The sequence below is a fragment of the Balearica regulorum genome, chromosome 10 (genome assembly GCF_011004875.1).
Source record: "Balearica regulorum gibbericeps isolate bBalReg1 chromosome 10, bBalReg1.pri, whole genome shotgun sequence".
NCBI lineage: Eukaryota > Metazoa > Chordata > Aves > Gruiformes > Gruidae > Balearica > Balearica regulorum.
The window spans coordinates 1,162,971-1,189,406 of record NC_046193.1 but is presented as its reverse complement, the minus strand read 5'-3'; the positions used below and the strand labels follow the sequence as shown (position 1 = coordinate 1,189,406).

The window sequence follows — 26,436 nt, the reverse complement described above, 5'->3', positions numbered from 1 at the left end:
TTAGCAAAAAAAAAAAAAAAAAAAACCAACACAAAACCCAAACCAAACCCACATTCAATTTATTGTGTAATGTAATGTAATGCATTGGGAAATGACAGATTCTAGTGGGGAGGAGAAAAAACTCTAATTGTACAAACCAGTTGGTCAAAGTCCACGAGCACCTTGAAGCACCTGCAATTACACGAAAGGGGATTTGCCTCCTTTGGCACTTGAAAAAACTACCCTCTCTATCATGAAGAACTCTGCACTGCTGAGCAAGAAGGTCGGGGCTTGAGGAGGCACATCCCCCGCAGACAGCTCTGTGGGGTGCTTGGGGCACAGCCCACGGCCTGCGGAGGAGCTGCGTGGCCCTGGGGTGGGGGCCTGAGGTGGAGCACCCGTCAGCGCTTCCCTCGGCCACGGGGCCAGGTCGGTGCTCTGAGCTAAAGCCAGCTCCATCTCCCTGCTGTCTGTGGGGTCTGGGAGCGCTCCTATCTCAGATTTCTCCTGGGACACGTGTGGAGGAAGTGTCCCCGTGCAGACCCCCTTCGGGGCAGGTCGGGAATTTAGGCCTCCAGCTGCCTGTCCACACAGACCGTAGGCACCCTGCAAAATGACTCCCCTTTGAGGATTCCCTGGTGTCTGTCTGCACTGACACGTTCAACTAATGTAAAACATACCAGCGTAAAACTGACCTTTTGTGTCGTAGAACCGGAAGGGGGATATGTGGTACAGAGGGGAACAAAGATTCAGTCCAAGCATCCCTAGCTGCCTGCTAGTGAGAAGTTCTCAGGATACAGGCAGGAGCTGGCTCAGGCACAGCACGCTGTTTTGTCTGCTGCTGTGCTGAGAGGGTTCACTTTATGCTGTTGCAACAGATACAAGTAGGACCTTGCTTTTTAAAATGATTCTTAATTAAAATACAATTAAATGCATTAAATAGCGGCTTTCTCTAATCTCACATTTGAATAAAAGGGGCCGCTATAGATGTTAGTCAGCAGCGTGCTCAGGAGTGCGTGAACTCGACTAACACCACCTCTCTTGCTCTCCTAGGATCACGCAGTTGTGGCTTCATACAGAATATTGGACTGGGCGAGTAGAATTATACTTATTCTAGCTGAAGATCTACACATTAACCTACTCACAGACTGATGAGCTATTTTATAGCCTCACTGTATGTAGTTCCTCTGGTAAATAGTGTGGGGCATGATGTCACGCTTGCTTGAAGCAATTTGTTGAGTTGTAAATATCAGTAATCAATTCCTGTGACTGAATCCTGTGACCTTGGGTGTAATCCATGACAGCGCTGACTTTAATGTATTTTCTAGCCTTAGCAGAAAGACGTACTTTTAGCTGCCCTTTCCCATTAACTTCCCATCTCACTAATAAAATACTAAGAGAATTATATTCACCACTTCTGCCAATTTTAATCGGAAATGATTCTGACTGAGGAATATTAAAGGTTGCACATTGACAAATTTGATTTCCTGCTAGCCCTTGCTAGGATCGACAGCCACCTCCTCAGCCTTTTCTTAAAGCCAGCCATATTTTGCAGCCCAGGGCCATCTGACCACAGTTTCAAACTGAAATTTAAGGGGCTTTTTATTTATGCCGAAAGCAGCACAAGGTACGCGATCTCTGCCTGTGTGAGAGGTTTTATTGTGAGGCTCCTCCAACTTCAGAACTTCCTTCCTTGAGTCCAGAGTCTCCTTCCTGCCTCTCCTCCCCTCCACCAAACTTGCATGCAGACACTTTTGAAAGTGATTGGTATCTTTTTCGACTCTATCGTCTCCTAAAGCGGGAAAAATACTTTACAGAGGGATTTTTATTTTTTTTAATAGGTTTTTGAAGGGTAGTTTTGGGGAGGATGATTGAGGACAGGACACAATGACCATCTGACAGGAAGGATATTTGCACTCAGAGGGGTTTTTCCTACCATTGGAGATGATTCCAGTAATACAAGCCCACGTCCTATTAACTGAATTGCCCTCATGCTTCACATCACGGGCCAAAAATCTGTGCAGAGCACCTGACCTGGCCAGGTTTCTCTGACTCAGGGCTGTTGGGCTCAGACACATTGTGACGCCAGGTACCTGCACCCTGTGTTTGAAGTAAGGGTGGGAGCTCAGGAGCAGAATGTGATCTGCAAAATCTCTCTTGCTTTCTTTCTGTAGCGACATGAGAAATCTCTGCATATTTGGTTTTTCTTCTAGATTTGCGATAGGAGTGTAGGCATAGTCAATAGCAGATGCAGCCTTGTGGAACTCTAGATCTCAGAAGTCCCCGTGGAGACTTTACACTTGTAATTCTCAGTTCTGGGCTTTAACTGTCTTGCTGGCTACAGCAAAAATCCTCATTGCTTCACAACATTTTGGTGAGAACTTGATGTTGCAAATTTGTCTTTCATCTTCCCCTGAACTGTTGCACTACCTTCAGCATCTCCCAGCAATTTAATTTCAAGTGTGTTGGCACTGAAAAACTTTCAGCAGATGCATCGGGCTCAGTTTTGTGTTGTGAACGTGCTGGGCAGATCTGCAGCTCCGAGGCTCGCTGTGCTGAGTGACGTGGGCATGTGGGTGGTGAGGAACTGCAAGCAAAGGCTCACAAAGTTGCTGGAAAGTTTGTTCCCTAGAATCTGAACTTCAGAAAAATAGTACATGCTGGCTGTAATTTAAATTCAATCAATATTCAGTTAAAAAATAAATAGAAAGCTTTTTAGATCGGTGATGTAAGGGAATGTTGGTTCAAGGAAGTAATTACAGATTATGTAGAAAAAGTCAATTTAAGTTCTCAATAATTTACTTAAGTGATTTACTTGACTGATGTGTTGTCTTGACCCAATAGGGCAGAGTAACAGACACTAAGTTATGGCATAGTTCCAGCAAAACCAGCCGTTGTTACTGTCCGACATAAATCATTAGCTACTGTCTTGTTCCAGGTGTACACAGGTGCTATTTTAAAGGGAAAAAAAAAGTGATAAATTTTATGTTTGTAAACATAACTCTGTCAAAACTAATCCTGTTTCTGGCAGATGAAGATGTTATCCATACCTCTTGGTAAAGGCAATATACGTTTTCAGGAAATAAAGTTCCTAGTATATAATTAGCTTAAAATGGCAGTACATAGGGCAGTAGGGACATGCACTGGTTTATTAGCTGGAGAGCTTGAAAGAGACGTCCCCCTTTGCCAATACTGCACGTAAACATGGGGGACAACTGAGAGAACCGCCGCTGGTGTGGGCCGGCGGTGGCCGAGCGAGCGTGGCACCCGCTGGCGCTGCTTCGCTGAGCAGATTGGCTCCGGGGCTGAGCCGGCACAACCGCCTCCACTTCTCACTCCAGGCTCCGGGCTGCCATCAGATGTTAGTGGCTTTTTAAGGATGCTCTTTGGACTTTTCCCAGATTACATACCGTGCATGTGGAAGATAGAGATTTCAATTTGTAGTCATGACAACGATGCCAGCGAATACTGCTTTTCTCTTTGCTTGCTGTACCTGTGATACAGAGTCCTTTTAAAAATTACCTTTTGTGCTGTGCTCTTTCTTTAAAGTTGAGAGTGAACTTTAGCCTCTGAAAAGATGAAACGCTGAGTGAATCGCCAGTGCGTTGGGGAGATGTGCTGAGCTGCTGAACTTAGTCTTGAACTGCATCAAGTCTAAAAGAACAGCACTGAGTCCTGTACACTCATTCCATATATGTGAGACCAACTGAAATCTGAATTTAATCTGCTGCTCAGTTACACTGCAATGTCTGCTGGTATTCCTGGGTAAAGTTGGGAAGGTATGATTCAACATGTTAAAAAGCTTCAAGCAACCCATTAGTCACCTGTTACACCTCGTTTCCCTGTTTTACACTTACTCTTTCGAGTGCTTACAGCAGCAGTGCTCGGGGTATATCTCCTCTCGCGCTTCAGAAGTGCCTCCCCTGGGCGATTGGGACAGGCAGCGCTCAGAGAAGCAGGCTCCGATGTGCACGTCAGGTATGGCTTCCTGCAGCCATCCCTTTCTGAACACAGTTTGCCACTGGCACTTCTGAAGCTCTCATTATACCATGAACTAAACAAAAAAACCCCCCAAGAATGAAAAAAACCCCCCAAAACAAAAACCCACTTCCCAGTTGTACCCCCTTGAAAATTAACACTGCATTGGAATATAATTCAACTAGTGCTAATTCAGCACTACTGCTAGTATTCCTGAGCTCCCTTTAATTTCCATGGACTGATGAGTAGCAGCTCTAGAAAGAATCTCTGGAAGAAGCAGAAAGCTCAGGACCAAGGAAGGAAAACAGACATATGGTAGTTGGACAGGAGGATGGTGGAGAGCAGCAAAATATAGGTGCGTTCTTCATTTAAAAGTATGGGTTTGCAATCATAATGTGAAAATACCTATTAAAAATAATCAAACTGAGGGCACATACAACCCAGTAAACCACTTTGGGGAGGCGACTATAACAAATGTTCAGAATGTAGCAAAACCAGCTACTGATGATTTTCCACATATATTCTTCTAGTAATCAGTAGCTGAAATTTTCTTGAGCTTGGTTATGTAACTAGACCGTTAGATTAACATTTGGGATCTATTTACTGTGACAGAAAAACAATACACCTATGATCTATTGTGGGCTGGTTTTAGATTTTGAACTCCAATGGTTGATAAACTTGCAGTTAAATTAACATGATAGCCCTGAAACAGCAGTAGTATTTCGTGTTTTACAGATAAGAATAGGTGTTGAAATTAGTTCTCAGGGAAATAACCTGAACTTCAGTCCTTTCAGGTCTTCAGTCTCTTCATAAAGTCTATAAATACCACAGACAGGGCTTATGTCATTAGTCTCTTAATGTTATAAACATTTAATGAAGTTAAATTTGAAGTACAACACATTGTAAAATCGATCTGATCTTGCTGGGGAGACAAAGGGAAGAAAATTGTTTGAGTCATTTGGAAAACAAATTAAGAATTATATTCACTTAACTTTGAGGTGGATGAAAAATTATGACCAAGACAGATAGAGCCATTCTATTTCAAAAGAAAGCACGCATCAGGAGCAGGGGAAACCTCTCTCTGTGAGATGCTGTCCGACGTGTATTAATACCACCGTCAGTGGCAGGCAGCCTGACATGAATCACTCGGGAGATGACAAGCGGCACTTTCCTAGAAATTGGAGGAATTTCGCTCTAAACATTGCAGTTCGGACACCTCTTCCACAGAGTAGCTACTTCAGCAGCGGGAGATTTCAGTGCTTTTGACCCTGTTGCCACTATGCCACCCGCAGTTACCTTACCAGGGGACATTCACCTGCTCCCAGCATTGCTCCTGTTTCCTTAGGCACGGCTTGCCCTGTTTGGCTCTCGAACGTGATGCCGCGTTCTTTGGCTGGAGGACAAAGCTCTTCCTCCTACAAATGCCTGCAGATGCTTTCCTGTAACTGGCTTTCTAAGGAACACGTTGGAGAGCGAGGTTCTCTCACCTTCTACTGAAGTGGGAGCGAGGGACTTTACTGGCAGCCAAATCAGTTTCCTAGCACGGTTTAACAGCACCTAGCGTGTCCTCAAAGTGCTAAGTGGGAAGAAAAGAAAGAAATAAAAATAAATAAAACCCTATTAGGAAAGGATTATTGTGTAAAACTCTAAGACAATGAACAGGAAAAGTGAAGGGGCAACGGACATGTTAAAATGTTGCAGACAACAAGCTGCTCAGAGGAAAGTGTATTTGTTCTTTCTTTTTAAAACTCGTTATTTATTTTCTCTATTCTTCAGGCCTAATGTCTCACTAATGAATTCCAGGGGGATTTTTGAATCATGGTGATATCATGGGTTAAACCCCTTCTCTACTTTTTGAATGTAAATTCTTTTTGACATTCTTACTTATTGCGGAGCATTGACTTCTTTCCTGCAACAAAACCAAACGCTATTTGGTTTTGCATAGTTAACATTTTGCTAATGGGTAGCCAAGATTCTCTCAGCAGCTCAACAACATTTTCTAAAGCACACTGGCGTTGTTGTAGCAACTGGTGGCTGATCTGTGAATAAAGCAGATGTCATTGTGGCAGGATAAAGAGAGAATAATCTATCACCCAGCCACTACCACTCCTGCCCAAACAAGTCATCAAAATGACAACTTTGGTGTGCAGTCATTAATTAAGGGCCGTGTATCACCTTATCTCATCTTGTTGTTATATAAACTAATGTTACGTTATAAACGCAAAGAATTTCTCAGCCCCTCGCCGTTGTCTTTCTCATGGAGGAAGCGCAGCTAGGATGTGCTGAGGCACTGACAGCTTGCCAGCTTCCTTTTAGGCTTTGATTGATTCTGCACTTTCATCCAAGTTGGTCTGGCCTAAATAAACACAATCTATATTCTGGGAAGTTTTTTTTCTTTACTGTTTAATCTGAATTCAGCTCATGTGGCTTGCAACTAAAGATGGGTGAGCATCAAAATATTCTGACTGGTACCCAAGTGGAATACAAAAGGAGAGACAGAAGCAGATAAATTGCCATTCTAACTTCTCAGAAAGGCTTTAATCCATTTATTATTTTTTTTTTTTAGCTTCTGTTCTGACTCTCACAATTTGTACTTAGTTGGTACAACTCAGTGACCCGAGTCAGTCACCTCACATCCCCCTCTTTTGGTGGCAGAAAATGCAGTGTGGTTTAGCACTGTTCCATTAAACGCTCTCCATTAGAATATTTGTTAACTTTTTTACATGCTTGTGGTGATGAAGCATCACAGCAGCTCGTCCCTGCTTTACGGCGATCCTCAGGCTTTGCACTGAGTTTCAGCTCGCCAAAGGCTATTTGTTCCCCCTGCAGAACTGCTGTCCACATCTTCTGAGTTAAAAAGCCTACTCTCTGCTACCTCCTTTGCCTCGTATCTTTGTTAATCATTTGACTTAGGAGACAAAACATGAGGCTAGGTTTCTACAATTTCCCTGGTGCATGACTCATACTTAATGTGGAGGCTATATTAATTACTGTGTGCTTAGCATTTAATGAGGTTGAGAAGAAGGAATCTCCTCACTTCAGCTACACGCAACGCGCAGCGAGCCCACTACATGCAGTGAATATATTTCCAAAGCGCTAAAATCGGGATATGTCTTTTTACAAATGGATGCAAATCAGACATTACTGGAGTTCCTTAAAACAGGATGGCAAAAGCTGAGAAATCTGGGCCATAGTCCTAATTCTTTCACAGGCTTCCTTTGTGCCCACTGGCCAACCCTCTGGTGCTTTCTGTCTCCTGATTTCCTGTCTGTTTATGGGGATAATAGTGGCTGACTGAGGCCAGGCTCAGCGCAGAACGTTTCTACAACTTGACACTACAGCATTATAGAAGGCTAAAAGGAATTATCCTGATTTCTTTTTTTAAATATATGGAAATTTTTTTTTTTCTTTTGTGATAAATTATGTATCTTCCAGTCCTGTGTGATGGCATTATGGTCTAATGCTCCTACCTGTACTGTATCTTCTCTGTCCTTCGTTAACTTCTTTCTCAAGGTGCCAGCTATTTAATATCCTCTGTAGTTTAAAACAGTTCAGATCAAAATTAAATCATTTCAAAATAACCTATATGTGGGCAGATGTGATGCCCATAGTGCATATTTCTATGGGCCCGCGTGCTAAAGAAAAGTTGCTAGGAAAGAAATTAAGCGTGAGAAACAATTCACGAAACGTGTTTCTTGCTGATTCCATGGAACAGATGTTTGGATTTGGCTTGAGCCAAATGAGATCGCACCATGAGCTGCGTAACAACTCGGCAGCCTCAGCTTGGGCTCAGATCTGCCCATTTAGCCAAGCCCTGTCTGCGTCCCCTGGTAGACTCAGTAGAGTGCCGTCCATGCGTTGAGTTTTTTGGGAGGTTCCTTCCTATGTGGTTTGTCTGCTGTTTTCTAAAGCAGTTCTGGGCTGCACCCTATCTGTAATAGGCCATTAGTTTCTTTATCTGTCTACTAGTTACACTAGTTCTCATCTGGTGAACTGCTTTTCTCTGAGCACGCTAGAAAGCAGTCTGTCAGAGTTGGGTAGAAAGTACTTTTCTGCAAGATACTGTTGCCATCGCTTGGAGAATTTCTGTGCTCTGCTGCCGAGAATGAGTCGAAGTATGTGACAGTAAAATGTAACCCTTGGGACAATACCACAAACCTCTCAACTGGAATTTGATTGAAGTTATTCTGTAAATTCTATGGGGTCAAATATAAGGTTTGGAGTTTTGTTGTCATTGAGGTGTTAAGAGCGTTATGGTATTTGTGGCCCCTTTTTGTGTAAATAATAAAAGAATTTCAGGATAAAAGAAGCAATGGCATAAAGGATCAGGAGGGAATCTGCCAAACTAATTTGTAAAATCTTAATAGTTAAAGCAGTGTTTGCTGACACCGTGTGAGTGAAACAAGCTCAATAACATTGAGATAATAAGAAAAATCAGTGACTGAAAAAGGGTTGTAAATAAAGAATGAATGTGATTAACCAGTAATATTAAGCACTGTCTATGGTACAGTTCATGTGAAGTCCCATTTAAATTGATGAGTCTGTCTGATGAAGGACAAAACTCAGCGCTGTGTCTTTACAGGTTTTGCTACAATTTCTAAAGCCAGTTTAGCCGATGAGAGAACACCTCTTCTGGTCCACTCTCTTTAACTTTGTTTTAAATAACCACCAGTGCAGCTGTCTCAATAATCTTGAAAAGGTGAGTTAGGACAACACGGTGTATTAGATGAGTGGAGTAATTCCATATTTCTTGTTCTGGTCTGAAAAATTAAAGGTATGCTGTGAGAGGATGAATGGCTTTTCGTGTTGAGAGTCCTCCTCCTCTATTGCGTCGTAGCCCCACATAGGGACCGAAAATCAAGACACACAAGCCATCAGTGACTGGGGATGGATCGGAGAGCTTACAAGCACTCCATAGAGAGCTGGAACTCCAAGTGCTTGGAGAGAATAAAATATCGAGCACGTACACACCGCAAGCAGGCGTGCTGGCCAAGATGGGAAAGTGAAGCACTGCAGTAACAGAAAGTTGTGCGTGATGCGCTGTTCCCAAGGAAAACTTCAGTGCATTCTCATAAATTAGAGTTGCACAGGGGTTTCTGTGCTGGTGGTATCAAGTATGTGATGTACTGCTAGTGAATTGTTTGCATCAGCAACCACAAAATCAGCTGTGGATCTGCTATGATATATACTACTTGTATTTTGGGGGTATAGGGAAAGGATGCGAGGTAGCATAGGAAACACAAAAACTGGGGTTGAGTTTTCTATGCTAAGAGAGTTTGATTATGTGTTAATAATCGTAGGTAAGTGGTGCAATTTTGATACTGTCCTCTTTACCTCATTTTTGGTTTTTTTTTTGTGTGCGTACAATCCTGGAAACGTTTCTCTAATGTAAATATAATCTCATCTTCTCCTAGAGATATCAAACCTCTTTACAAAGCAGGCATCTTTCCTACCAAGAGTGTGATGCAGTGACTTTGCTAACAAAAATACAAGATCAGGGTGACGAACCTGAGAGCACCAGTAGTAAATACATTGTGCTACACTTAGAAGTGTGATTTCTCTGGGACTTGCTTCCGACCTCCCAGTTGCAAATTACATGATGTGTGCTATTGATGAATCTATGAATATGTAATACCAACAAAATTGAAAAAAACCAGTAATTTCATAAAACTCCAAAGCATCAGAAGAAGCCTTTAGTGGTTTACAGTGTCACCTCTGGTATCACAAAGTTCTGATGTCCTTCTTCAAACACCTGGAGTCCTTTAGATCCAAGTACATCTCTTCATCATTTTGACTTAATCATATGTTATTAATTGTTTGTTTCCAGAGGAAGGATTCTCTTCATTTGTGTTCAAGATTAAAATGCCTGCCTTTGAGGAATTACTGGTATGATCTTAACCAGAAGAACGTGAAAGGGGTTAGCAAATTAGGTCACTTGCCACGGTGACAACTATCTGAGATAACCATCAATTAAGGGACAATGTTTTGGAATCTAGATGACCTTCACTATCTGAAATTCTGCTGTGTGATCCTGTACTTGGTTCAATTTTGGACAGTTTGGGAACATTCAAGCCTGACTCGGACTGTACCCCTGTTGGTTGACAGGGCAGCCCTGCCTAGACTTGTCAGTCCCTGTGTCTGCCGTTCAGTCCTTCTACCAACAGCAGAGTTGGAGAGCTGCATGTTCAGGTCGGGGGGTACCAGGGCTTCTTGTTCAGCTTCTTGGCATTACAAGGACAAGGGGCTGTATTAGTTAATACACTCATTTTGGACATTCACAGCATGTATTTCTTGTTATCTATTATAATGATAAATGTAAAATTTTGTCTGAAATACTTACGCTGAATCTTAATTTGAATATCTGCACCGCGACTGCAGTCTGCGATGTTTCTGTATTCAGCAAATTGATTTTTGAATGTGGTCAGTTAAAAACAGTTTTGTAATCCACAAGATAGTTCATTAAGAGCCTTGTGTAATATGGTACGTGTCTATTATTTTCCTTTTCTAAGTAACTATGTACCCTTACAATAACTTTACCAAATGAGCCACTTAGGAGTACCTTTATAAGGATGTTTTCAGTTTAATTATCGCTGTTGAAAGACATATCTCCATTAGGTTTGTGCATACATGGCAGAGAAAACTTACTCATTGACTGATTTCATGTTTTATGTAGGTACTTGGAGTATTCAAGCTAATTGTTTTCAGGTTAGTTGTCCTTTTGAAAAGGCCAAGAGGTAAAATCCTTAACACTTGCTTAGGAATTCCAAGGTAGAACTGCTTCATTTCTATGAATCACGGTTCTGCTATCAAATAAGGAAGTGAGAATTCATAAATAATAGCTTCCCAACTTGCAATTATGCTTGTTCTCTTATGCTTCCTACTCCTCTTACTCTTCCTGCTTCTTCAATGTATGTTTTCTTTAAAAGCCTCAGCTAGGTTATTAATGTGGACAGCAATCAAGCGCTTCCCTTGGTTAGTAGAGATGAAAAGATGTATTTTCTTTTGAGAGCTGTATTGTTTGGCAGTTGTGTGCATTTCGCTCCCATTGTGTGGTTCTTCACCAAGTTAAAACAGAGCTCTTCTATCCCCGAGGACAAAGAACAAACTGTTGTCGCGGGAAGGCATATCTACAAAATCGTAAATCTTTGTCCTTCTCCTGTTTATTCTTCATGACATTCAAGCCCAGTTAGAGAATGACCAATTAACTCCAGATCACGGCAGATTCTGATGGGCCAGATTTCTCCTATCTAAGATGACACAGCCAAATTTCCAAATAGTTGAATGCAGCGTTTGGATTTCCTTGCTCTTTAATTCACAGTTCCCAAACTGATATTCCAGTTATCAAACAAATTGACATTTTCTCTAATTAACGCACTGATCGCCAGCAATATTGTAAAATATAGGGAAAGTATGTACCAAATTAATTTCATTGCGCATCCAGTTCTTTATTATTGTGAGTAAAACTGCTTAAAGATATTTGTCCTTCAATAATTAATCTGCTAGCTGTACATTGCACATCACTGCATACTGAAATATACAGGAAGCAGGAGTTTTACAGATTATTTTCTATGGTAAAAACATGCTGCAAAGGTAATAATTTATAAAATAAATCTAATCAGTGAAGAAAACACACTTTTGACTATGATATGGTATCCACTAAGTAAAAAACCAACACAAACTGGGGAGGGAGAGAGTCCAAAATTAAATGTTAGATTGGAATTATTTAACCATAATACAGCATCGTAATTAACATCTATACTGTTTGTACTTCATTGCATTTTATGTTTTATCAATTCTTGATGTGTGGAATTTAGAAGAACTAAAAGCAATGACTCAATTACCCAAAAGAATTGCTTTTATATTGCTTTCTATTGACAAGTCATAAGTTTGAAAGGAAATTATGTTAATCATTTTACTTTGATATCTTGTGCTGGTGTCTGATTGCATTAAATTTCTATTTTGTGTTAAGTGGCAGGTCTGCAGAGACACTGTATATTTAATCCTAATTATACCTTGCCAGGATCAGGTACTGCATGGGCTCGTGTTCTTACATAAATAACGTATATACAAGAAGTGAGGTTTTTTTTTAAAAAGCCACATTCAGACAAGTTCTAAAAGGTTAGGTTGTTAGAGCAAAACTTTGTAACATCTTTTGTGATGCTTCTGTTTACTCTCTCAGAAAACTTCCTCTGGTTTTGCAGACTTAGATGGGAGTTTTGCCTCAGAAAGTTGGATAGATGCAGGATGTATCTGTGCCATCTGCTCCTTGTAACGCTTGCCGTTATCCCCAGGAGTCAGCGAAAGGCCCCGCGGGCTGGACGGTGGTTCGTTTCCTTTGCTGATGCCCCTCTTAGCCCCACTAAAGGCGTGAAATCCTGTAGTCTGGAAGTAGGGAGGAGTCTGGTCTGTCCCAGACAGAACATGCAATATCATCGGTAGCACCAGGCCGTGTTTCTTACCCAATGAAAACCAGCATTAAAAAAAAATTTTTTTTTTTAATTGGTGACAAATGAGTCAAGCAGGAAGAATGGAACGATTCTAAAACCAGAGAAATATTTACCACTCAAATATCTGAAGAAATTAGCAGTGATAAAAAGAAAATACCGTGAAGGGAATGCAAAATGGCTTAGCTGGGCTCTGGAAAACAAGTGAGTGGTCTTTAAATTTGCCTAGATGTTTTTCTGGATTTTTGAGCTCTCTGGCCTTGTGGAGGGGGGGAAGAATAATGTAAATGCCAAAAAGAGCTGGACAAAAAGTAAGCCTTATATCCTATCTATGAGAGTCAGACGATGTGTGTCATGCTAGTTTTTACAGTCATAGTCTACATTCTTCCAGTGATTAAAATCAAATTTGACAGTAACACAATATAGAGGTTTAACTGACAGCACACACAGCACATTTGCTAGTCATAACGCCACAGTTTAATGACTGATGCATGTGAGAAGCTAATTCGGATTTTTTTTTTTTCCTTGAATGGGATAAATGAGCATCCAGTTAATTCCAATCATGAATTCAAGCCATGTGACAAAATTGATGCTACATACCCTGTTCTTGTTTTGCATATTCTGCAAATTGAGCTGCAGGAAAAGAGCCAGTTTGTACACACATCCGGAGAGAAAGTTCATTCTGCTTTCTGACACATCCACCGATTACAGCTGAATGTATCCAGCTTGCTGCTGTTGTGTCCACAAACTAATTACCCTTTCTCTGTTAAATAGCCTAAGAATTACAAATTGTATGCCTGTTTTGAGAAAAAGTACAGGTTGAACAAGCAGACGTAGTATAAATAAAATATTTATATAAAAATAGTCTCTTACAAAATATACTCTTTTATCCTATGGTTGATTTTTCCAAAAGATGGAAGTTTGTCTGGATTTTCTTATTTTTAGGCATATTCCAAACAGGATTTTATTAATGCTTCTTTCTTTAATTGAAGAAAACAAAACAAAACTGGTAAAGATTTGTAACCCCTACCGCTTGATTTTTGTTCCAGACAACTAGCAGCAAACAGGAGAAAAAAAACAAAACAAAACACAAAACTAAAAAAAAAAAAACCAACCAAAACCAACAGTGTGTGTTTGTGTATGTACATATATATAAAGATGCCAGCTTTTGTACTTAAACATCTAGTACTGTAGAACATATCCTGCAAGTCCAACTAATAGAAATATCCTAGTTAAGAATAATATATACAGCTCCAGTTTTTCCTTGCTGTTTCTACAAAATTATTCCACAAAGAAAGCCAGCTATCTACTTTAATTGCAGAATAGTTCCAAAAATGTTGGTAGAGTTCTTTTTAATTAAATAAATTAATATTAGTTTTATCTGAATAAATTGTTAAATATTGCTATTATTATGCCCAACTGTCCCAAATCCCTGTGCTAAAATCTGCAGCACACACACACACAAAATAGGCAGATAAAGCAGTGTCTACAGAAAACTTCAACAGTTCTACTTGCTGTAGCAAATGGTACGAAGTGGAAAGATGGGCAAGACCAGCAGAAGCTTTTCACAAGTGTAGAAGCCTAAATCTGTGTCATCCCCATGCTCGCAGGGGCCGTTCACAACGGGGCACAGTCCATCCCGTCCTGTGCAAAGCCCTTTCTGGAGGATTTCTCCCCTACCCCTCCCTGCTACTCGTACACTGAAGTTTTTGACCATCTTTCTCCCAAAACAAGAGTTAGTTGCCACGCTCAGAGATTTTTCTCTGACTGGTGTCTCTTCCCAAGGCGGTCAATGCTTCTTGCTTTAGAGGCACAAATTAGCCGAGATGATCTTTTTCCCTCTGTTTTGTGTGTCAGGTGGCTCGGGGTGGGGTTTGTTTGTTTTTGTTTCTTGGCTGAATTTCATAAGAGTCTGAAACGTGTATCCACATAAGCAATGAAACATGAGAAGAAGAGAGAGGGCTCCATTCATCAGCGTTTCTTCTGGGAGAGCAGGTCTTTCCTACAGTCTTGTGTAGGTATGTTGAGTGCATGTGCAAATGTATTCGTGGGCAGGGACGCGTCAGCCTGCCTGGCCCCGTACTCACTTACAGGTATATACTTCTGTTCTTTCACTGCACGTGTTGCATTTAACATAGCAGCACCAATGAAATTTGCAGTTGCACTGCCACACTCTTGAGTACTGGTGTGTATTGTAACCTCGACCACAGCACATCAGATCGCAGCCGTTGGACTGCTGGGCTGTCTTGTTGCACATCCTTCCCTGCGTTCCCACGCTGCCAGTGACAGGGTCTTCTTCACAATAATTGGGAGATTTTTCTATGTACACTAAATCTGTATCCATGGGTTTGCGATAGGAAAGTGGCTTCTTTATCTTGAGGAAAGTTGGGCGCTTGTTACGACTTGCTCTCACCGGTTCGACTTGAACAGCTTCGTTGTATTTGTCCTTAAGGATGTAGCCCAGCTCCCGGAATTTAGGCAGTGTTGTCCAGCATGTTTTAGTGGTACAGGATCCTGAAACCCCATGGCACTTGCACTCTAACTTCATGTTTTCTTCCAGAATCTGTATTTGGAAGGACAAAGAATGACGCGTTAATACAAGCTAGAACCTCTTCAAAAAACCAGGGTTGTTTGATGTGTATGGAATGACAGCCACGGATGGGTTTGCTCTCCAGCAAGGGTTGCCACCAGACATGAGCCACGTTCCCACCAAAGCTGTGGGATTTGCTTGCCTGGTGATGCTGCCATCCCAGGTAGCAAATGCTCAGCAGCGTCAACTGAGTTCTGCCTGCAACGCTGATTGCCCATTTGCGCTTTGAGTTAAGTAGGGAAGAGAACTTTGCCAAATTTCACAGCCCATGGACCAAAGGTAAAATGGAACCCTCCTTAACCACAGCTTTTCTTCACGTTCATTTGCAATATGATAATAGAGTGCTTCAGATTTGTCTCTTGCAATTTTTGGCATATGGGAGTGAAATTAGGACCTGGCAGAAAATCACACCTGTACATGAAAATCACACCTGTACATGAAATGCCACATGCAGAATGCTTTGAAAGCTCAACAATAGGCACTAGAACTTGATTTTTGTAAATAGAGGTTCAACAATAAACTGCATTTTGGTTCTTGCACCTGGAAATGACATAAGCTGGTGCAAGATGTGAACAAGCAGATAAACTCTGCCAATGCTTATCCTCCTGTTGGTCTCACATTAATCAACAGTGTTGAGCAGATGATCATTTACTCTTACAGGCATCCTCTCTTCTAGATGTTGCCAGTTAACGCTCCAATTTGGAAATCTAAGTATTATTTCGATATACCATAGTCCTAAATTCTTCACGCTTTCTGGAGGGTTTGAAGTGTTCTGCCTCCTCTCAGGTTGATAATGGAGCATACAAAATGCCCCAGCTGCTTTGCAAGAGAACGAGGTCTGTCTTAGAGCATAAAGAGTAAGAGTAAAGATGAGGAATTGGTTTCATGTTTTCTCATCAATTGTTGTTTAAAAATTTTCTACCTCCTTAATACTGTGAAAGTGTCTCAACCACCTCAACATCATGGCTTGCTCCACCCTGTCTCATGTTCTTTTCTTTGTAGGGGTCTCATGTGCTTATGCCTGAGTTGTCATTCCTTTCCTTTTGAAGATAACAAGCTTCATCTTCCCTTCAACCTTCACATCCCTTAAAACTTTATCCTTGTACCTTCTCCCTCCTGCTGTTTGTTTACCAACCCAATCTTTGCCAAATAAAAGTGGAGACCGGCTTAGTCCCTGCTGCCTGTCCTGAGCCCTATAACTGACCTCACTTAGCAGCTACACTGGGTTAATGCTAGAAAACACACCTAATTCCAGCAATTAATTTCCCACTGGTCTTTGCTTGAAAGAGAACAGAATAATTTTGATGATTAAATTCTGCCTAACCTGGCAGATACCAGCAGTGGAAAGCCCAGCCAGCAGGATTATCTGGGTTCAGGGAGTGGCCACATAATTTTTCCCCTGAGAAACCCCAGCTGATCTGTGCAGCTCCAAACCTGGGCAGCCTAGAAGGCTGGAGGGAGGTCAGGGATACAGAAATTTGAATTAACCCTTTGCTATAACCACCCCCCCGCTTTGGTTTTGGATGTTTGGAAAACTCACCATGCAGGCACCATCACCGGCTGCTGCTGAAAACGGTAGCCTGCACTGAAGGAGCCAAGTCCAGCTCGAAGGCTAGATGCGTGTGTTGGGACTTCAGGTCTAAAACCTCAGCCTAAACTAGGGGTGGCAAGGAGGAAGAGCACACCTGAAGCTGTGCAGCCCGCAGATCCTAAGTAATGCACCAACACTGGCGAACATAGCTCCGTCTTGTTCTTGGCAGCCTTAAACCAAGTAATTTAAAGACTGCACGTAGGAGCTTATTATTGTCATACCTTTTGGTCTTGAGGCTGTTCCCATGTCCCCGAGGTACAGTAATTGCTGTTGCCTAACCTTTGGAGAGTTTGTAGCTGCTTCTTCACTCATTGTCCTTCCTCTGCCCCTTTCTAATGAAGATAGGGATTTCAAAGGCATTAAAGTAGCTTTATAATCATTTTAGTCTATAAGCAAAGTGTCAGCACATGTGCTCTGAAAACAGGATTAAACCCCCTAGAAAGTATAGGTCCAAGATTTTGACAAATGTGAACTTAGCATATGTTAGGTCACATTTTGTGCTACTGTTTTTAAATTACATTTTCATGCAAACTATCTAATGACTGCCCTAAAACTTAGATGTGAGAAACAGATCTACATCTTAAGTTGCATTCTGCTCAAGCTTTGGCTTACGTTTTACATTATCTTGTTATCTTGAGTTTCTCTCTCAGCCACTGCATACTTCTTTTATTGCTCACTCATTCATAAGGTAGTACACTTAGAAGATAGATGAGGAGACGGGAAAGGAGTTATAGCACAGAAACCGGAAAAATAACATAAATTCTTTTAGCCTCATTTGTACCTTTTTAAAAAGCTCTCTTTTTTTAATTTGAAACTAGCCAGGGATACATTTCTCAGCCCTAATTCAATCACTGCTCTTGTTCAAGTGGCCGGCCTTCTATGCTGGTACAATGTTCAAACTTGCAACAAAATATTTCTAACTCGCCTTCCATCAGGATCTGCCAGATGGACTTGAAACATTTATACAAAATGCATCATGGCCTAGTGTCATCTACCCAGGTAGGGCTTTTTTCCTGAAGTGTAGTCAAATAGCCTAAATTGCCTTTTGGTTTATTTCATTAGCATCCCTTTTACAGCCAGCAATCCCTGAGAGAATGAGTAGTTCCACTGGAAAGAGCTGAGCAAGCGGCTGGAGCAGTTCAGCAACCGGGCAGCCTCATGTCACGTGTTTGTCTCCTGCTCCGGGTGACACGATGCCAACCGGAACCAGCTTCTGGTTTTCTGGTCTCAGCTAAGGCTGAGCACGAGTGGTTAGGATAAAAAAGTCTGGTTTTGCCTGAACATGAGAAGTTTGAGCAATACTAGTTGAGCCTAAGTACTAGGCTCACCAAAAATGCTTGGAGGGGGACGGGAGGAGGGAGGGGGATGAGAAAGAGTTTTGTCTTAATGCTTGCTGTGCCACATTTATTGTTCTCTTTTTTCTTTTTCTTTTTTTTTTTATAGGTAGCACTTCCTAAGATTTACTGGCTAACCTTCCTTTTTCTCTTCCCACTTGTTGGGGTGTGTTGCTCCAGCACATCTGCCTAATTTGGGTCCACTGTACTCTGCAGCTGAGCTTTCCCTTCCAGTTCTGCCTTTTCTAACCCGGCCCCTTTACCTTTCACTCACAAACCCTTTTGTTGGTTCTGTTCTTGTAGATATATCCTCCTCGCTGGTGCTGTCTTTCAGTGCGGTGTTTTGCAAATTCAGCCAGAGATGAATTGACTCTATAGCCTTTAGAAAATAGTAACTTGAACTGTCTATCCTGAGCAAAAGCAAAAGCCTGCAATGGTGATTTGATAGTTTTATTGTACTGTGATATCAGATGCTTGGACCATTTGTTTTGCATTAAAATATGCGGGCGGTGGTACTTTAATACTGTTACATTAGACTAATGTAGCCTCTGATAAATCAGTGCCTTTATAAATTCAAGACAAGAATTGAAAAGAGGAGGAGGAAAATAAAATAGGGAATTATTTGGGTAGGGACAAGAGTCCTCGGTCTTTCCCTTGGTTTCCATGAGCCAAAAGGAGCGCTCTGCCCCTTAAAAACTTGGTCTGTGTTAAAAACAGAGTGTTCTTCAACTTTCAAGATCAGGATTTGTTTCTTTGAAGGTATTAGCCAGCAGCTCACACTTTTTACATTAGATTAAAACTTTATATATGTTGTAGACTGACTTTCCTAAAATGTAAGAGCCTGAAGGGCACAAAATTTAAATCCTAGGTCCTCTATTTCTTACCAAATGACCATATCGAACTCTGTCAGCCATGGGAAGTAAATCTGTATGCACCAGTGAATGCTCTGAACTGGATTAAATGCAAACAAAGAGCTGGAGTTCTTTTAGCTTTGTCCACTTTTTCTTTGAGCTCCTACAGTAAACTGTCAGTACTTGTTTTTTTCTCTCTCTCTCTCTCTCTCCCCCTTGCCATTAGCCTCTGGGAAATAGTTTGTGTGAAGAGAACTTGCACTGGCTCTCTCTGTTGATGTTATCGCCAGATATAGTACCTTTGGGCACTGCCACAAGGAACTTAACATGTTTTTTCTTCGCCTTTAGTTTTGCAGAGACTGCGTAGGGTGCGTCAGGTGAGGGTGGCGAGCTGCAGCTCTGGAGAACCCAGCAGCCCAGGAGCTGCGTGGGCTGGCACCAGCACCGTGGTCCTGCAGCAGGCAGTGACGAGCAGGGCTGGCCGGTAGCAGTACCCTGGCTGGGGGCTGGCTCAGCCAACCATCCTGGCTTCCAGTGAAACCAGCAGAAAGGGCTGGCTGGTGCGACTTGGCACTGGAGTGGCATTTGCTTATGAGTGCTGCCACTGCTGCCCTGCAGCCGCGTCGGAGGCGTGCACCCTGGGTGGGACGGGTGCTGCTGGTGCTCGGGTCTGGGCAAACGGAGAGGTTGTTATGTGGCTGGCGTGCTCAGAAACACTGTCACCCTCGTGCAGGGGGCTTTCTCAGCTCAGTGTCTCTACCCAAGTTCGTCAGTGGTCTGTACCTCCCTGGGTTTCCAGCATCTAAAGTCAGCTGACTTTCCAAACGCCTTGGCCAGGGCAGTCTGGGACCCCACATCCCCGCTCAGGTGCTGCGGTTGGTCACCAGAACACTGATGCACTCGATGCCAAAGCTGTCCTGAAGGACCTACAGCGTGAAATACAGGGACCATCGCACCTCCAGCCTGTGCATTCTCCTTCACCAACATACAAACTGGATTCCCATCCAAACTGGATCCTGCCGCGCAGTCAATACCCTGCCAAGAAACACCACCGTGCCTGAGGCCATGGACCCTTTATTGCTTCAGCAGAAATAACTAAAGTCCAGTCTACATGTGAAGCAGATGTAATTAGTGAGACAACAGGCACTGATTCCTATCCCACCAAGGCCATAATCTTTCCTAATTTTGTCTGACATCAGATCATCTGGGTCAGGAAATACCTGTCTCCTGCAGGTGCCTGCACACACACTTCTACTATAGGTCAAAGAAAACACAACTATCAGCAAAACAAGAGTGAATTTTCACTCTGGAGAGGAACACGCATGGCAGGGCTCGGAGAGTGGTCACGACATTTCTGTGGGCTGGAGATGCCAATGGACAGATGCAAACCTGCCCCAGCTTGTGGCAGATGAGGATTTACTATTTATATTACTAGGATTTATGATTTATATTACTTTCAGAGGCAATTGTGGCTATAAGACAAAGCTTCTCAAACTTCAGGAATGACGTCAGAGATAAGGGTTTTGCTTTTGAAGAAGGATTGGTTGAGTAAAAATAATGTTTTAAGGTAATACTATAAAACTTTGTTATGTTTAGTCTTTCAAGAATTAACTTGAGAACCAAATCATATCTAGTGCAACTGGCAGTGAGGTCTACAGTGAGACTAGGCATTGGGAAGGGCAGTGGATGTATATGTAAGATTGATCTGACAAGCAGTAAAAGGACTGTGTCTAATTAAAATGACTAGGAAATGACTCTGCCACTTGTTTTATTCAAGTGTGACAGTAATCTCAAAAGGATGCTACTGTTTAAGTCACTTGTAGGACTGTCTTAACACAGAGCTCTGAAACTTGAGGAAAGTAGAAATAATACTTGGTGCTTTTTCATTGAAAAATAAAAACAAACATGAGTGAGCACAAAAGAAGCAGCACTGCCGTTAAAGACAAAACACTATGAAACCTTCAAGAAATGTGAGAAACAGCATAATAAAAAAGTACCCAAATGCAAGTTTAAAGTTAGCAAAGACATATTTAAAGAGAAAAGATTATTTACATCAGTGGATGTTCACTTACTATATTAATAGACGTGTTGTAAAATGTGTTCAGGAGAAACATAACATATTTTGCATTAATATCCCATGGCAAACTAACTGTGGATGAGTTTGGAACCGACTGTGTCCCATATTAAGAGTGATTCATTCCAGACAGTCTTTCATATTTCAGTTGAACATATTATGAAGACCTTATTAAGCACAACCAAAAGATTTTTTGTTCTCATGTTTTTGATTAATAAACCTGTGTAAAAGAATAGTATCTGAAGTCGCTATCAAACAAATTCGATAGTTATAGCTCACAGTGTTCAGTCAATCCCAGAAATACCACTGCCTCTGGCAGGTTGAACCATTTTTCCTCATTACCAGAAAATTTTGTTTCAAATAAAAAATGCCTGGGAAATCACCACAGCACGTGACCTGCGTCAATCAAACCACCATTGCACTTTCCTCGGAATAAATGTCTAAAGAAAATCAGACGATACGCTGGTCTGAGGACTAGTTATGAAGACAGCCAAGAGAATGCTGATAAATGACATAATGCTAGGAACATGACAGATGGGTGGTATTTCCCAGTACCACCATCTACCTTCAGTAAGGGATATCCTATTTTAAAGAGCAGAAACACTTTTCCCAAATTCTAACTCATGATACCCTTAAAAATGAAGACTTCAGAAATTTTGCACTCTCGTAAATTTAACCATTTGTGTACTATCTCTGACTTTTCTCTACACCACCACAAAGCAGGAGGTTCCTTACAATTTGTATACGCACTTTACAGAGTTTCGTAATGATTTTTATACTTTCTGTCCTGGAATATTAGTTGCCCTTTACTTCAGCTTTATAAAAAAAGTTGACCATATCGCAGCAATTATTTTCTAAACGCAACTTCTCTTTCTACAATATATCAAGTGAGTAAAGAACAAAATATTATTCTTTCAGTATGGTCACCGTACTCATGCAGGCTTGTCAGCACACACAAACGGAGTGAGATGTTCTTTTCTTTCCCTGGGTAAGTTGTATTGTTTAAATTAGAGGACAGAAGATCTAGTACCCTTTGCTCAATGACTAGCACTGTGCAGAGTAGAAAATGAACTCAGAAGCCTGAGAGCAAGGCCAGTAAAAGCTGAGAGGAATGCAGCAAAAAATTTTTTCTCCTACATATTTTTCTTATGCTTCTGATAACGTTCATGACTTGCCATGTACTGTATCAATTTATCAGCACTTCTGGGACCAAAAAACCAAAAAAGCAGTAGAAAATAAATGTCACAGGATGCTTTCATAATTGTTATTTTTGAAGAATAGTTGGACTTAGGATAAAAAGGACATTGCTGTTTTTAAAAAGAGAGATTGAATGCGACAGATTCTCACACAACCTAATAATGGTCTTCTCAAACCTTAAAAGGCCTTTGCCATTTTTCAAACTGTAGGAACTGTTATGTGAAATAAAACAAGGTGTCATAATACTTCAGCTTTCTGTCACCAAGGGGTCCTTCCAGGAGAACGCCTTCTGTCCCGCAGTAGCTGCTCCTAGGATAAACTTCTGCCAAAACCCTCTCAGTTTTGCAAAAGTAGCTATGAAAGTGGATTCCATGTACACGGCTTAGAGTCTATATCTAGCTTGCTCATTCCTCAATATTTTTCTCTGACAGCTCTGCAAATCTAATCATGGCCCGTGAAAGTCAAATAAGGTTCTTAAGTTTTTATTTATCTTCATCAAGATACCGCTTGCAGAGATAGTGGGCATGATGTGGCAACACCTGATGTTAATAGCTCAGCAAAATCTGATATGGATTTGAGAGGAATGATACACGCAGAAATCCACACTGCCACGTCAGACAGTCCCTCCTCGGAGCAGGTCTCATGCCAGGTATTCTCTTCTCCCTCACCCCCTCCCTTTTCCATCGTATCTGATAACAGCTGCAAGCTCGTCTGTGGGATTCCTTGCCTTTTTACGTCTCTCACGAACACATTCCAGTTTTCCCCAGAGGGAAAGTACCTGCGCCCTTGTCTCTCTCTGGTCATCAAAATGTAAATCGAAACCACTGATTCACGAGCGGGAACTGTGAGCTCCAGGTTGAGTTTCGCATACGCTTAAGGGATGTGGTTGGTGACAAAGTTTTCTGTGTAATATCAAATACAAAACCTTCTTACCCACCCTTCCTTGTGTTGGCAGGAAGTCCTGTTTTAAAAGTTTTTCTCAACTACGGATTACCAAACTAATGCTTAGGTAAGTTTGATATCAGGAAACAGACTGAAAGCAGTACGTTCCTACTGTGCTCTTGGCAATCGGGCTGTGAGATGGGGGGGGTCTTGCTGTCCGACTTCTTGTTTTCTGAGTTGCTGATGACAAAAGCTCGGTACTTGAAAGCTGGCTTGGCAGCTTATCGAGGAGTTACCACTGCAATGGCTTCTTGGTACCTCTGTCTGCAGGACTGATCTGACCTGCCATTTGGTTTTGTGGTTTTTCTATTTAAAAGGCAAATATTTTAACAGAAAATGGAAATAATTTGAAAACATAACTGTCAATGTGTTTTATAAACTACTTGTTTTTAAAAAATAACTGTTGGAAGACCCATTATCACTTAGATTAGACTGGATCAACGCAGTGCCAAGTAAGTGTCATCATGTAGGAAGTTTAAAGCTCAGTCATGAAGAGGAACTTGGCGAAAACAGTTCTGAAAAAATTCTGGTTTCTTTTAACATGCTTTCACCCACTACCATTGGAATATAGCTGGATTGTCTTAAAAACATTCAACATGTTACTTTACATTCTATATTTGTTTAAGTGAAAGTGTGATTTTCTTGCCCCTTACTGAAATGGGATTGTGCGATTAAGGGAAAATTTATCTAGGCTCGTTATTTGCTGCTGTCCAAGCAAAACTGACACTGTGGGTATGATGGATTTTAGCTTGTGAAATACTGAATAGTCTTGTTGTCTGGCCTACCTGGGCACTTTGTACAATGAAGCTAAAATAGATTGGAAAGGGGGATGGTGTTAACAGAATTACAGGCAGAGTTGTTGGTTATATTATCTAGTTTACCTTCCTATCACTACATAAGTTTTCTACAGTACGCGTCTTCCTCTCCAAAAAGATACTGGATAGCATGTTCATGCCAGAAGTGAATAAAAGATGATGATCAAGGAGTTTTGAAAATGAAGAAACAACATGGTGTTCACTGACACTAAGACATTTTACACAGTAAATGAGACAGCAATTTTTCTGGATTTGGACATGTAACCAACATAACATTTCTTCTTAGATCATATCTACCTTCCTTACGCTCTGGTCACAAATTAAAAATCACCCCCAAATACTGATCCTTCTAAAACAAGCCTCTCTAAAATAGTGATCTGTGCAGTATTTTGCCATGTATTTAAAAGATGACAAATGTCCATTGTTAAAAACACCATTTTCCCTAATCCCTACTTCAGTCTAGGAGCTCAGTCCTGCAGTCAATGTATGGATCAGAATAATGAAGTCAATGAAATCTCAACTGAGTGATGTCTGCCGACCTGGACCTCTTCAAAGTCAATATAATTCTTCTAGCATCCTATGTCCACTGTGTCTGGTTTTAGTTTTGATCTTGGGACAGTGATCTTCATCTATACTCTGAGCTTCTAAATGTCAATGCATCAAGCCATCATTAAAACATAGGATGGAGTGGCGTTTTTGTTTTTTTTTTTTTCAAAAAGAAAGTAATTGTGCTTATAGTTTATATTTTAGCATGCTATTTGTGAAGAAATTGGAAGTACTCCCAGGCAAGATGAACTAAAACTTATTTATGCTGCTCAGTTTGGGAACACAATGAGTTAAAGTCTTGGGGGTTATTCAGGCAGGGATGTCATTGCTGCCCATCACGTTAGGCTATGTCATGGAGCCTGAGTCATTCTGCATGTAAAAAATACATAGGGAAAACAGGAAATGACATGACTGGAATTCATCCTCATCGCAGCTAATGTACACAGAGAGAAACGGTGCAGGGTTGAGTCATTCCCACTAAACTTCATCTTCCATGTAACTCTCCCCACTGGTGGTGAAGCACTCAAATGAAGTGGTGCTGGCATTCTATAGTAAAGAACTGGGAGCAACCAGGTAGAGCATTTTGACAAATGCTTAAGCTGTTGAGAAAAAAGTTTCCAAAGAGTGATAAAAACCAAAAGAATGGTCTTACTTGTTCCAGACAACTCATCAGAAAACACCTCTTGTGCTAAACTAATAAAGCCAGGTACTGGCAGGAGTACTAGTTGCAAAATAATATCACTTCATATTGCTTCCAAACATTTTTAACCAATAGCCACACGCAGTTAATTATAGGTTCATTTAGTTGCATACCAAACTATGAGAGTTAACCCTTAGCTACTCGGCAAATAATACTATGCAAGGCCTATTTCTCATGCTGAAAAACTTATTAAAAGTTCAGTTCCCCAAGGCAGCAGTTTTAGTAAACAAAGGATGTTTCTTCCTTTCTATCAGGCTTTTCAGGTGATTCAAAGTACTCCTACATTACTTTTTCAGTACCGCCTTTATAAAACCGCAGTATTTCTTAGCTTAATTTCTCCATTAACTCCTTTGGTCTAGAAAGAAGCACCGGCTGTCTTCATGTCTGTGTCACAGAGAGACATCCTTAAGCTTCAATCCTAATTCCTAACGTGCTTTTCACAACTTGGTAAATGACACTGGAGGTGTACCCATTGCCCGCTCTGCTGACCTACTGCTGATTCAGCAGGAAGGAGTACCTGAGCTACCTCAAACTCACTTCCGTTCCCTTTGGTCACGCTCTTTTGCAGGATTAACACAGCCCGGGCTGTGGCAGAGGCTCCAAGCCCACTGCCCAGGCTGGTTGTACCCTGGGTGGGATGTGGCTATGGAAGCGACAGCTGCTCAGGAAAGTGATAGCTATTCTTGTCATTTTAAGAGAAACTGCCCATTACTCCTCCAGCTAATCAGCATGCAATTATTTTAGTCATCAAAGGGCAGAAACTTGATCACAACAACACATCGTGTTTTGTGTGCATATTTCCACACAGTTTGTGTTTACAATGCAAAAGATTCATATTATCATAAAGCAATGTGATTTTGGTGTTAATTGTAATATTCTTGTGAGAATAATTATTCCACAAAGATGACTTTCAAATTAATTTTTATGCATAAGTTTTCCCCCTCCAGTTGCAGCTGGGACAATAGATCCACACTTCCATGTTTTCAGATAGCTTCCACTTATCAGAGATAAGATCCTACCAGCAGAGCCTATCTCTGTAGCCTAGCAGCTGCCAAGAGCAGCATGCCCGTATCCAGGCCAAGAATTTTAACAAGGATCTTCTGGCCCGTTGTCAGTGAAAATTTCCTCCTATACAGAAGAAAGTGGAATTTCCTAATTTTATGCATAATGCCTAGTGCAGTCTAAGCAAACCTCTTTGGTTTCTGCCTTGCTTACCTGGCTGATTAGATTTTCTCCTTTTCATTCTAAGAGGTGTTTTAAGCAATGGTGGAAGCTTTTACCTTACAGGTGCTAATCATGTATTAACAGAAATTCACCTTTAAGGTGCACCATATACATGCATGTAATTCCCTTTGGTAAGCTCACCCTCCAGACCAGACATAGCTGCTGCTTTTT

General features: G+C 41.4%; 1 protein-coding gene across 1 annotated transcript in view; it reads right to left on the bottom strand.

Moving 5' to 3' along the window:
• Nucleotides 1–11,381: 11,381 nt before the first annotated feature.
• The window catches only part of WNT7A (Wnt family member 7A), a 39,419-nt gene continuing 24,364 nt past the window's right edge, over nucleotides 11,382–26,436 (bottom strand). The window contains exon 4 of the mRNA XM_075762662.1: nucleotides 11,382–14,964. Within this exon, the coding sequence (XP_075618777.1) occupies nucleotides 14,485–14,964 (480 nt within the window). The 3' untranslated portion in view covers nucleotides 11,382–14,484. The remainder of the gene's footprint in view (nucleotides 14,965–26,436) is intronic.